The 13,253-nt window shown below is 38.5% G+C and overlaps 1 protein-coding gene and 1 pseudogene across 1 annotated transcript in view; both read right to left on the bottom strand.

Annotated features, from left to right (window-relative positions):
* The window catches only part of LOC118854585 (putative ribosome-binding factor A, mitochondrial), a 30,198-nt gene extending 28,999 nt beyond the window's left edge, over window positions 1-1,199 (bottom strand). The window contains exon 1 of the mRNA XM_036764940.1: window positions 902-1,199. Within this exon, the coding sequence (XP_036620835.1) occupies window positions 902-1,146 (245 nt within the window). The 5' untranslated portion in view covers window positions 1,147-1,199. The remainder of the gene's footprint in view (window positions 1-901) is intronic.
* Window positions 1,200-4,258: 3,059 nt separating this feature from the next.
* On the bottom strand, window positions 4,259-12,250 carry LOC118835576 (annotated as a pseudogene).
* Window positions 12,251-13,253: the final 1,003 nt, after the last annotated feature.

Raw genomic sequence — 13,253 nt, forward strand, 5'->3', positions numbered from 1 at the left:
GTCCCTGAAAGGGTCTCAGGATGCCCTCAGAGGTCCCCAGACCATAAGCTGAGAACTATTGGTTTAAAATGTTAGGTTATTCTTTTATTAATCTCATATAATATAACAGTCAGAGTTTAGAGTTAATACTAAAATCCCAGCACAGCTATAAACCACAGGTTAATGCACCAATAGTGCCTATTGAAATTTTGCAGTGTAAACATTCAAACATTTCCATTTTACAGAAGTGTTCAAAATTCAATGCTGCCCACCTTATTACCCAGAGTTTTGAGGACCTGATAAATCTTTATCAGGAATACGCTTCATAAAATGAGAGGGCTGGACAAGATGATCCCTAAAAGTTCTTTCCAGCTCTAAGATTCTACGGAACTTAAAGGGGCAGACTTCGTTTCAACCTCGGTTTCTCTACCTGTGGGACCCTGGGCAAGCTCCTTAACCTCCTCCGGGCCTCGGTTTTCCATCCGTAAAATTGGGGTTTGGACTAGATGTCCTCTAGGCTCGCTTACAGCTCTGATCTGAAGAGCCTGAGATTTGGGGGATCAAGCAGCCAGGGGCTGATGATAAAGTGTCAGGAGATGGAGCTCCAAAGTAACCCCAACGGTCCGTGGATGTCACATCTCCCCTTCGGAAAGTGACAGCTGGCAGGTACGTGACGCTTAATAACGTTTGCAAAGCGCTTCAGGGCGATCATCTCGCTAGATCGGAGGGCAGGCGCTGTTACTGGTATTACTGGTAGCATTACCCCCATTTCCCAGATGAGTCCGTCAACAGTCTACAAGCACTGAAGAGGCGCGGGAGGAAACTGAGGCTGCGGGAGAGGGAGGGGCTTGCCCAGGATCCCTCGGCCATTGGGGCGGACGCGCCACTGACTTGCTTCCTTCCCCGTCCTGAGCCCATTTACTTGGTTTTCGAAGCAAATTTCTTGAGCAAATTCTTATTGCCGCAGGCGACGGGCGACCCGTGCAGGCCCCGACACTGGGGACTGCCCCGAATGAGGCCGGGCACTGCGATGTCGCCGCCTCCGCCGACCCCGGGGCTCAGCCGCCGACTCCCGGCTCCGGCCGTCGCCGCTCTGCTCCCTCCCCAAACCCCCGCTTCCGACCCGGTCCGGGAGAAGCAGCGGGATCGCCCCAACGCCACCCACATGGCTGCGGCTGCTCCCGCAATCCCTGCGAACGCAGGAGCGCTAGACACCCGGCCCAGAGAAATCCCGGAAGTTCCGGCCGCGAGACCCGAGCTCCGCCACGCGGCGATTGGCCGCGACGCCCCAGCCGCGGTAGGTGGTCCCGCCCACCGCCCTGGTGACGTCACCGCCTTGTGAGTGTGAGAGCTGCAGGGGCTAGCAGAGCTAGAGGTGCCTCCCGGGCTGAGTGTGGTGGTGTTATTCCTCCTACCTCCGAGACCGTGTTCCCAAAAGTAAACTTTTAAAACTTCGTTCCTCCAACTTGTTAAGGGGAATCGGATTCCCAAGGTCTTTATGTAAAGAAGAGAATATACCAAATGTAAAGACAGAACAAAAACTTTTCTTCCGCTAGGGGGCTGCAAAGTTGTTAAAAACAAGAACGGTGATGCCAAGTCCTTTCCTTACATCTCGGTGTGTGCCCCCTTTCCTCCGACACGACCACCCAGGTGCACCACTTCATGCCTGGGCTATTGCGTGCTAGTTGGTCTCCCTGCCACAAGTCTCTCCCTAGCGATCCTTCACTCACGTGTCAAACTGATCCTAAAGCCGCAGATCTGACCATGCTACATCAACCCACACACGCTCAATAAACTCCAGTGGCTCCCTGTTATCTCCCTGACCGTGTTATGTCCACCCACACAACTCCCAATTAACTTCAGTGGCTGACTACTACTTCTAGGAGCAAATGCAAAATCTGTATGGCTTTTAAAGCACTTCATAACCTGGACCCCTCCTACCTTTCCAGTCTTTTATACCTTATGCCCTTTTCCCCACCTCATACTCTAACTCAGTGATACTAGCCTCCAGGATGTTCCTTGCACAGTTCACCCTATCTTCCAACTCCTACTCAGAGCATTTTATTGGCTGTCCCCCATGTCTGGAACACTCTGCCTCCTCACCTCCCGCTTCTGGTTTCCCTGGCTTCCTTCAAATCTCAATTACAGTATGACTTCTGCAAAAAGCCTTCTCCTATGCTCCATTCTGACATCAGTCGTATTTTCCCTCTGTTGATTTATCTCCAACATCAACCTCACCAGAACCAGGCTCTAACCCGTGGGTGACCAGAGCCCCACAAAGCAGGCTAGAGACAGGAGAGTCAGAAGTTTAATTTCAAAGTGAGAGAAAAGGCTTGCACTTGTGCTGGAGCCCCACCCCTGAGGGGGGGGGGAGGAGGCATGAGGCAGTGTGGGGAGTTCTCAATAGTTATATACCAATGGCTGCGCAGCGAGCTCTAGCCCTGACAAAGAGGGACAACAGCAACGATGGGACAAGTTTGATTCATAGCAGGACTTCACGACCAGAATATGGGTACTAAAGGTGCTTGTCCAAGAGACCTCAGAAACCGCCTAATGCTGGTGTGAAACAATTTTGAGCTTTTGCTGGGGCTGAGATCATCCAGAAAGCGAGCACAAAGGATTGTTGGTATGCCAAGCTCAGGGCACAGCTTGCTTGCTGGGCCTTAGCTCTGGAAAACAGGAGGTCTCCAAATATCTTGACATTTCCCCACTTTAGCCAAAGTGAGGAGGTCTGAAAGAACCCCTACCACCAAACAAGAGATAGAGAAGATTATGAAATGCAAAATGGATAAGTTTGATTACATTAAATTGAAAAGTTGTTGTACAAACAAAGCCAATGCAACCAAGATTAGGAGGGAAACAGAAAACTAGGAAAGAATTTTTACAACCAGTGTCTCTGATAAAGGCCTCATTTCTAAAACATATGTCAAATTTATAAGAATACAAGCCATTCTCCAATTGATAAATGGTCAAAGGATATGACCTGGCAGTTTTCAGAGGAAGAAATTAAAGCTATCTATAGTCATATGAAAAAATGCTCTAAATCGCTATTGATTAGGGAATTGCAAATCAAAACAACTCTTAGGTACCATGTCACACCTATCATTGGCTAACATGACAAAACAGGAAAACTATAAATGCTGGAGAAGATGTGGGAAAATTGGAATACTAATACATTGTTGGTGGAGTTGTGAACTGATCCAACCATTTTGGAAAGCAATTTGGAAGTATGCCTATAGGGCTATAAAATTGTGCATGCCCTTTGACCTAGCAATACCACTTCTAGGGCTGTATCCCAAAGAGATCATACAAATGGGAAAAGGACCCACAGGTACAAAAGTATTTATAGCAGCTCTTTACGTGGTGGCAAAGAATTGGACATTGAAGGGATGCCCATCAATTGGGGAATGGCTGAATAAGTTATGGTATAGAAATGTGATGGAATACTATTATGCTGTAAGAAATGATGAGCAGGCAGACTTCAGAAAGACCTGGAAAGACTTATATGAACTGATGCTAAGTGAGGGGAGCAGGACCAGGAGAACATTGTACACATTTACAGCCACATTGTTGGATGACTAACTTTGATAGACTTGGCTCTTCTCAGCAATGCAAGGTTCCAAGACAACTCCAAAAGGCTCATGATGGAAAATGCTATCCACATCCAGAGAAAGAATTACAAAGTCTGAGTGCAGATCGAAACGTGTTTGCTCTTTCTCTTTTGTTTTGTTTTGTTTCTTCTTTGTCACGATTTAGTCCATTGCTTATAATTCTTCTTGACAACATGACTAATGTGAAAATATGAATGTATATGTAGAGCCTCTATCAGATTGCATGCCATCTTGGGGAGGGGGAGAAAATTTAAAACTCAAAATCTTTAGGAACTGAATACTGTAAACTAAAAATTAATTAATTAATTAAAAAATTTTTTTTTAAAAAAAGAATAGGTTGATACAAAAGAAAGAAAGAAAGAACCGCTACCCTTATGACCAATAAAGGAGAGGTAGGTATAAGCCAAGATGCCACAAGAGGCTAGCTGGGACAGGACGAGATATTGCCCAGGGCATTAATGTCTTGAAGGGACCTATGGGGGAAGTGTGTGTCAGGTATCATTGCTTGCCATTGTTTGCTCACAAGCAGAGAAGAGCGAGGGGGCCAAGAGTGTAGAGGGAGAAAAGCCAACACACACATGAATCAGGGCATTGGTGGGCACATAACAAAAGGGAAGCAAAAAAAACTAGGACAGTGTACACAGCTCTCATCCAGAATCTTGGGACAGCTATCTCATCTGGATGTCGGCTGCTTCTTGGTCCGTACCAGAGGAAAGCTGGAGCTCCCTGGAGGGTTTTGCCATCCATTTAGGAGTAGGGACTTTCTTCAGATGATTTAGGAATCCACACCCATAAATTTGGCAGCTGCGAGAGTAACCATAAAGGTCTGGTGGGAGTCCTCAAACAAAATGATTGATTGATTAGTATGGGGCCAATGTTCAAATAAGAAAACTCCTTGTGTCAATCTTTGGATCTGAGTTTCTGGTCAGCATGACATAAGTCCTTAGTTAAGAGTCTCTAAACAACATATCCAAGAAAACTTAAACATAAACATCTTAAAAGAAAAGATCAAAAAGTACAATTTATCACCAATATTAACTGACATCTAGTCACCTTGTATCTCATTCTCAGTATCCATTTGATCAGCACGTTTTGAGTCCCAGTTGTCTCATGTAGTTACAATCTGGTACTGCCAAACCTCCTTTGTTTACATATTTTTTTTAGTTCCTTTGGACTCTTGACTTTTTGTTCTTCATTTTTATTATATTGACCCTGCCTACCTATGAAAAATTTATATTTCTCCAATTATTTAAATCTCCTATAGTTTCTGGGTTTCTCTTGGCAGATGTACTTCCAGGTATTTTATGCTGTCTAGAGTCATTTTGAATGGGGCATCTCTTACTATCTCTTCTTGCACAGTTTTGTTGTTCATACTGTCTGCAAAAAGAGGTAGTTTTATTACCTCATTCCCTATTTTGATTATTTCTTTTTCTTCTCTTACTGCTATTGCTAGGATTTCCAATACAATATTGAATAATATTGGTGACAGTGACATCCTTGTTTTAAACCTGATCTTACTAGGAAGGCATCTATCTAGTTTATCCCCATTACAAATAATGCTTGCTGACGGTTTTAGAGAAACATGTTTTTTATCAATTTAAGGAAAAACAATTTATACCTATATTTTCAAATATTTTTAACACATCAATTATGTTTATAGTTTTCCTGTTATTATGCCATCCCTGCATTCCTAGTATAAATCCCACTGGGTTATAATGTATATGTATAATCTTTGTAATATATTGTTCTAATATTTCAGCTGGTATTTTACTTAGGATTTTTGCATCTATATTCATTAATGAAATTAGATTATAATTTCTTTTCTCTATTCTCTGCTCTTCCTGGCTTTAGAAATCAGTATTATATTTGTTTCATAAAAGGAGTTTGGTAGGATCCCTTCTTTGCCTATTATTCCAAATAATTTATTTAATATTGGAATTAGTTGATCTTTAAGTGTTTGGAGAATTCACTTGTAAATCTGTCTGGTCCTAGTGCTTTTTCTTAGGAAGTTCATTCATGGCCTGTTCTGTCTTTTCAAATTATCAGACACTATAAAAAGGGGAAAATAATTTCACTTTCTTTACCATTATCAATACAATTTATGTGTAAAATCCTTAATCCCTAATTAATAAATCTTTAATCCAATTTTGAGAATTTATTACTAAAACATACTCAAAACTTGAATTTACAGAGAGATAAATTTTGGAAGCCAATCATATACATCTGTATATAGTTCTTAGAGAAAACAATCTAAATCTGTTGCTTTCTCAAAATTTGCTATTTCATTTATTTAGAAAACTTTCACATTACATCATTTCCTCCTTAGAAGGATATCATCCCTGTATTATAATTTGACCACAAATATAGGTTAAAATTGTAAGATGTTCATACATTCATCCTATTATAGTAACTCGGAGATGTTCCAGTATCAATCTATTATTTAATAGACTTAGTATTGTACTTACAAAACTTCTTAATTATAGAAATTTGCTATAAAAGGAAACAATGTCATATGTCATAATAGGACACCACCATGGGAGACACTTGAAGGGATGAGTGGAAGTTCACTTTATTTATTGCTAGCTATTTGAACAAAATAAAATTAAAATCTATGCTCTTTTAATCTCTTTAAGAAAGGTACTTACAGATATAAAGTGTAAAAAAATAAGCCTTTGTAATCTTCCAGGTTTCCATCATTATGAACTTCCCACCCAAACAAACCATTTAAGAAGTACTTCATCAGGAATAGAAAGGCCACTGACAGCAGCCAGAATGCTTTCAACCATATTTTCTATTATGAAATTTTGATGAGTTGTACTTCCAATATACAGTGTTAAAATAACACTCTTTAACAAAAGATGAGGTCTGAAATAAACATGCATTGAAAAAAATTTTTCAGGTTTCACTGATTTCTTTTTAAAATTATTATACTTTAGTTTCTTTTTTTACATTTGTAGGAAAATAAAAATGTGTAGGAGACTAAAAAAGAATATAAAAAAATCTATTTGATTCATGGAGGAATAATGGAATCTTAGAACCAGACAAGACCTTAAAGATTCTCTAATCCAATAACCTCATTTTACAGATGAGGAAATTAGGTAGTCTGGAGAAGAGAAGAATAAATACAGACACAAAATCTACAGTTGTAGAATACATAGATATGGTGATAGCTTTGCTTTGTTTTGCTTAAAATGGTGGACCTAAGACCACTACGTAGAAGTGACAAGAAGTTTTCTTATACTGAACCAAAATCTAACTACTAGAATTTATCAATAATGGAATGGAATGCCTGACGGGGGTACCAAACAATTTGTCACTGTAGGTATTCAAACATAGGCTATGTGAATAACTCTCAGTGTTATAGGAAGAATTCTACATTGGGAGGAGGGGAGAATAGATTAGAAGACTTCTAAAACCCTGTGACTCTATAACTGAGACATCAACCAAAGAAAACCTTTATCCTCAAACAAAGACTGGGAACTTTGCTTCTATTTTTATCTAAATAAAAATGTGCTGCATCAGTTCTTTACCTTGACAGGGGTTCAGGGTAAGTCACATGCAGCCCTGCAGCTTTAATAATTCCAGTTTGAAGAGCTTAAACTAGGGCATCTTCATTAACCATTTGGCCAGAATTAATGTAAGAGTATTTTTGTCACTACAATAACTAGACTATATACAATAGAAAAGTAATGTTCACATTTCAAGCTGTTTCAATAACTTCTTTAAAACTGCAGTTACCCTTGTTCTCGTTGTTCAAATGACCAAGACATATGAATATCGAATCACATAAAATGAAATGATGGCAATACAAAACCAAAAAATGGAGCCTAGAAAACATAAGGTATGGCCAAATCACTTTTTTGCAGTGCAAAAGGATACTTTTTTTATAATTTAAGAAGAACTTAACATTTAAAGCTGAGATGAGAGGAAGAATCTTCTAGTGAAAGGAAGATCAGCCTAAGAAATGAGGGACTTGGGTTTTAATTCAATTTCTTGAAGTTGTAAGCTTTTTGTCATTGAGCAAGTCATTTAATTGCTGGGTCATCAGTTTTCTTATCTATAAAATCAGGTAAATAATCATAAATAAACCCACTTTACAGGATTACTGGGAGAATAAAATGAGATAGACTTAGAGCTGGAAAGGATAGATCTCAAAGGTCAGAGAGTCCAACCACCTCATTTTACAGACATGAAACTGATGACCAAAGAGACTGAGTGACTTGCCCAGGGTCACAGAACCAGAAAGTGTCTGAGACAGGGTTTAAACTCAGGTCTTGCTGACTCCAAGACCACTAGGTCATGGTGCCTCTGATTTCATTTCAGGTTAAAAATTATATGCTCATGTCCCATCAAGCAGTGGTTAAACTGAGAAACTCTTCTCCTTTATACTTAGAATTTTCATAGAATTGCAGAAAGGTTTATGATGTTCTTTCTGAATGTCAATCAGTATTCAGTAAATGCCTAACTCCAAAGCTTAGAGTAAACTACCTTGGTGTGACACTCTCCTAAGGTACTTTCTGTCTGAAGAAAGATTCCTGAATACTGTTCTTTTGTTAGTTGTCATATTAATCTCTAGAACAGGGATTACTTACTTGTCCAGTGTTTAGCACCACTGCTATCAAAGGACAAACCTTCATTCTTTAATGCATCTGCCTTGGGGATTAAAATGCCCAGGATGGTCACCCCAGAACTAGGGGGAAATACTGATATATCCCATAGAATGGCAATGCTACATGTAAATATGAATTCTTACTTTTCCAAAGCACTTCTAGCTCTACTACCTAAAACCTTTCAGTTACAAATTCCAGATATTATTATCTTTATTTTATATACGTAAAGGAATTAAGGCATGAGGATTACACAAGACCATAGTTAATTAGTAATAGAGCCATTCCTTGACCTATGGCATCCAAATCCCACTATCTGCACTTTGACCATCAGTAAATTATTAATGACATGCAATCATTATTCATTTCAGTCATATTATTTCAATATCAATGGGACTTCTTCTCTGTACTAAAATTGGTTATCATTCTCAGTTTTATAAGTTCTATGTTCAACTCACTGACTTAATTTTGAGTGAAGAAGGGACAACTACTATGTGTAGATACTTAAATTAGGCATTATAAAAATGCTAAGGAAGAAAAACAAAGACTTTGATGAGAAAGTAATTACTAAATAATCAGAAAATGTGCAATGAATGAAACTTAAAAGACACCCAGTTTGTTACTGTTCTTTCCCACATAAGGCATGAAAGAATCTGAATTAAAAACATTTTTTGTTCTTCCTGACTTAGAAACTTGGGTTAAAAGATATTCACAAAAGGTCAAGCACACTTAGAATTAGAAGGTAAATTTTAACTCACTTGTTTCCCAGAGTTATTCTTTAAACCATGAGACCTGCAAAAGAAGGAAGTTGATTTGTTGTTGTTGTTCAGTGGTGCCCAACTCTTCGTGACACCAGGCTCTTCTATCCTCCACTATCTCTCAAAGCCTGTCCAAGGTCATGTTCGTTATTTCCACCACAATATCAATCCATCTCTCTCTCTGCTCTCCCTTTTCTCTTTTGCCTTCAATCTTTCCCAACATCAGGATCTTTTCCAATGAGTCCTGTCTTCTCATTATGTGGCCAAAGTATTTAAGTCTCAGGTTTAGTATTTAACCTGCCAGCGAAGTTGATAGAGAATGTAACATATTTGAGATTAACCTTTCTGCAATTCTATGAAAATTCTAAGTATAAAGGAGAAGAGTTTCTCAGTTTAACCACTGCTTGATGGGACATGAGCATATAATTTTTAACCTGAAATGAAATCAGAGGCACCATGACCTAGTGGTCTTGGAGTCAGCAAGACCTGAGTTTAAACCCTGTCTCAGACACTTTCTGGTTGTGTGACCCTGGGCAAGTCACTCAGCCTCTTTGGTCATCAGTTTCATGTCTGTAAAATGAGGTAGTTGGACTCTCTGACCTTTGGGAAAATATCATTTTGGTAGGCATATACTCTAATATTCTTTACTTCTGCCAACCTTTATAAGAGTAGCAGTAAGTTTCATTAGTCCTAGTTCCCTCTTTCCAATCAACTTATAAGTCTGAGGTGTCAAAGTGGGGGACCAGCAATACAAACTCTGATTCTTGCAGCAGCTCATCCAACTTTGCACAATAATGGGCCCCAACTGCCTGTTCCCCTTCTACCTTCCTGCTACAGTAAACCAAGAAAAATTAGTGAGTTTCCTAATCAAAAATAGCCCAAGATGCCCAAAGAATGTTCAAGAAACCAAGAACAAAATCCAGCAAAAAGGCACTGAAGAGAAACCTAAAGCAAGGTAAAATAATCAGACATGTTATTTAGGTGAAGGGCTGCTAATTAAATTCAAATTAAATTTGAAAAAGCTTGGAGGCAATGTAGTATAGAAGGAAAAGCATTGGATTTAGAGTCAGAAAAACTTGTGTTCAAATACCAGCTCCAATCGGTGTCTTGTAAATTACATAGACTTTAAAAATAAAAAGGATGGGAGAAGTAGAAAATAGTTTATGTGCATTCGCCAAGACAGATATTATAGATGGAGCAACAGTTCTCAAAGTATGATCTGTAGAAACTGTGGGATTCCCAACACCCTTTTGAAGGGGTCTGCAAAGTCCTATTAAAATACACCTCCCTTTCACAACTACATATCTGCAGAGGAGTTGGGTGTGGGGGGGAGAGAATTGGAGAATTGGATAGGTAAAGAGGGATGAAAGTAACACTGTGTATTAAGAAGATATACTTTTGAGGGAAAATCCAGGAATTAGAATGGAGAAAGAAGGAAGGAAGAGAAGAATGATGGAGAACATCTGACTGAAACTCTATGGAGGGAGAAGCAGGAGGAATTTTATCACCACAGTGTGATACAGCACTGATTGGAATCACAGGCTTCGTTTAGAGAGACACAGCTTCAGTTAAGTTTAGAAATTAATTTTCTGGCAGTTTTATCTGCGGTTCTTATTGTGATATAGAATCTTCATTTCAAATGCCTTGTCCTCCTAAGCAACCTTATAGCCAATTTTGCCCGTACCTATGATTCCCAGAGTAGATCCGGTCACTCCTTGTCCCATCCAGTCGATAGAAAAATACTTAGCATCTGGTGAAGTAGCTACCTCGTGCCCTAAAAATCAAAGATGCAAAAGCAAGCCATGGAACTGTCTCCACAAACAATTCTATCATGCTTTTAAGACAAAGAAATGAAGGAGAAAATTGTAATTTACACCTTGCTTTACAATCTCTGGTAAAATGAGTTGTTCTGAGAACTCTTGTCCTGGAACACACGTGACTCATCCATTTCTACATGAAGTAGAACATAAGTTTCAGCAAAAAAAAAATCATAACATATTGGGAACAGGTAGTATTTTCCTCATAGTATAAACCAGAATATCTTGGCAAAAGGGTTACGTTGTAACATTTATTCTAAACTAGCAATCTTCTGTCACAATAAGGCTGGGGTTCTTAACCTTGGGAATTTTTTTTTCAATTTAGATAACTGTATTTCAACAGAATTGGTTTCCTTTGTAATCCTACATATTTTAATTGTTTAATTTAGAAACATTATTCTAAAAATGGGTCTATAAACTTTACCAGACTATGAAATAAATTCATGACCAAAAAAAATGTTAAAAACTCATGCCTTACAGGGAGGCAAAAAGCCCAAAATTTAGTTCTTTCATGTAGACATACAAAAAGGTATAGCTCTTTCCTGTATTCCACTGTTCACCATGGGAGAATGGGAGATATCTTCTATCAAGACATTAGCTAGCATCAGAATATGCCCAAATGTGCTTAGGAACACTGTTCATGTCCCCAGGATGCTTTTGGCTCGATTATGACATGCACTCCTTTGTAGCTCCTTTCCAAACTACTAGTGTATACCTAACTCCTGGAAGCATTCTATAATGGTTTTGAAATTATTTGGACAAAAATACTGTAAAACGTATTCACTGCTCTATAACAAAGAAAAGAATGTTAAGAACTACTGCTACCTTGCAATATAAGAAACTTTATGATTAACAAAGCACCTTCAAATATACATTTTCTCATTTGATCCTTAAAGCAGCCCTATGAGGCAGGCAAGCTAGATAAGTAATGTTTATTATTCCCATTTTAGAAATGGAGAAGCTGAAACTAAGAAAAGGTTAAGTGCCTCACTTAAGGTTACATAGCTGGTAAGTGGCAAAACTGGAACTAGGTTCTATATCTTCTGGTTGTCATCTAGCATTACATCATACTGATTCTGTATAAATAAGTAGAATGGATAAGGGGAAAATGTCCGATGCCAAATAATAAAATATGTTCATGCATATTTGTTTTAAATAGGTCATACCAGATTCCAGTGAAACTCTTCTCTTACTCTGAATAATATAAACCCCTAACTAAAAATGGAAAACATTATCTAAGAATCAGGAGAACTTGAAAAGGACTATTTTCACTAATAAAGGCTATGGTTATGAATCATCATGAAATTAAATGGCCTAAAAGGATCTTCTACTATTGTCCAGGCTGATGCCAGAAGTAAGGTCATTCCCATATCTGCAGTGCTGTTAGAAACAGCCTATGGAGTGCTGGCCAATTTCACACCAAAGCTGGCAATCAGGTTCAGGTACAGATGATCCAGACCTGCTCCTGAGTTTACCATAATCAAAAAGAAAGTCTTCAAGTACCAAGCAGCCATAACAGGATCACACAATATTTAGCAGCTACTACAGCTCTGGAGCAAAAAGCATGGAATTTGATATTCCAAAAGGCAAAAGCTAACTGCTTACAATTGAGAATAACCTATTTGGTTGAACGGAGTATATTTCTATAGAGAAAAGTGAACCTTTAATGGAATAGAATGTGTCTAACTATTCCTAATGAAAAGACTAGAGTTGAATAAAATCTTTGAAATGAAAAGTCAGGAATCATGAGAAACATTGGTAAATAAATACAGTTTCAAAACTTGATGGGACTATAGGATGATGACATGTTTTTACATTCTAATAGAAAGAAAAAGAGCAAGCATCCTCTCAGAGCACCAGTTTCTCTAAAAGTCAAAGAGAAATTTAAGTAAGATAAACAAAGCATCTGGAAATAATTTTATTCTCTTTTGATATACTTAATAGAAGAAGGAAATTGGAATATAATGGGAAGGGAAGGAAGAGGAAAATAAGAAAGTGTATTATCTTACATAAGAGGGGAACATGAGGTAAAAATAGTAGAAACATAATTTACCTCATTCTACCTCTCTCCTTCTCCCAGTGCATCTCCCTCACTCCTTAATTTCATTTTTTTCACTCCTTTTCAGTATGGCTTCTGACTCAGCTGCTGGACTGAAAGTCTCTCTCCTAGGTAAACAATGCTGTCTTTACTGCTAAACTGGGCTCTAAACAATATGTAAAAGTAAGTATAGTCACTTTTTGAAGGTTAAAGGATAAGGGCATTAATGAGACATTGTGTTATGTTGTTAATACTGACACTTCTATATTAAAAGAAAAAATTTATTTACTCTTTCTGTTTAATCAAGTCATAATTTAGTTATTTACATGTGACTGCAACATTTGTGTCTTGTACTTTGGACTGCTTAAAGACTACCCTTTTGTTCCTACTTGCAAAAAGACAATTATAAAAAGAAATGAAAACATTGTCTTCAAGAGCTTCAG

The sequence above is a fragment of the Trichosurus vulpecula genome, chromosome 1 (genome assembly GCF_011100635.1).
Source record: "Trichosurus vulpecula isolate mTriVul1 chromosome 1, mTriVul1.pri, whole genome shotgun sequence".
Taxonomy (NCBI): Eukaryota; Metazoa; Chordata; class Mammalia; order Diprotodontia; family Phalangeridae; genus Trichosurus; species Trichosurus vulpecula.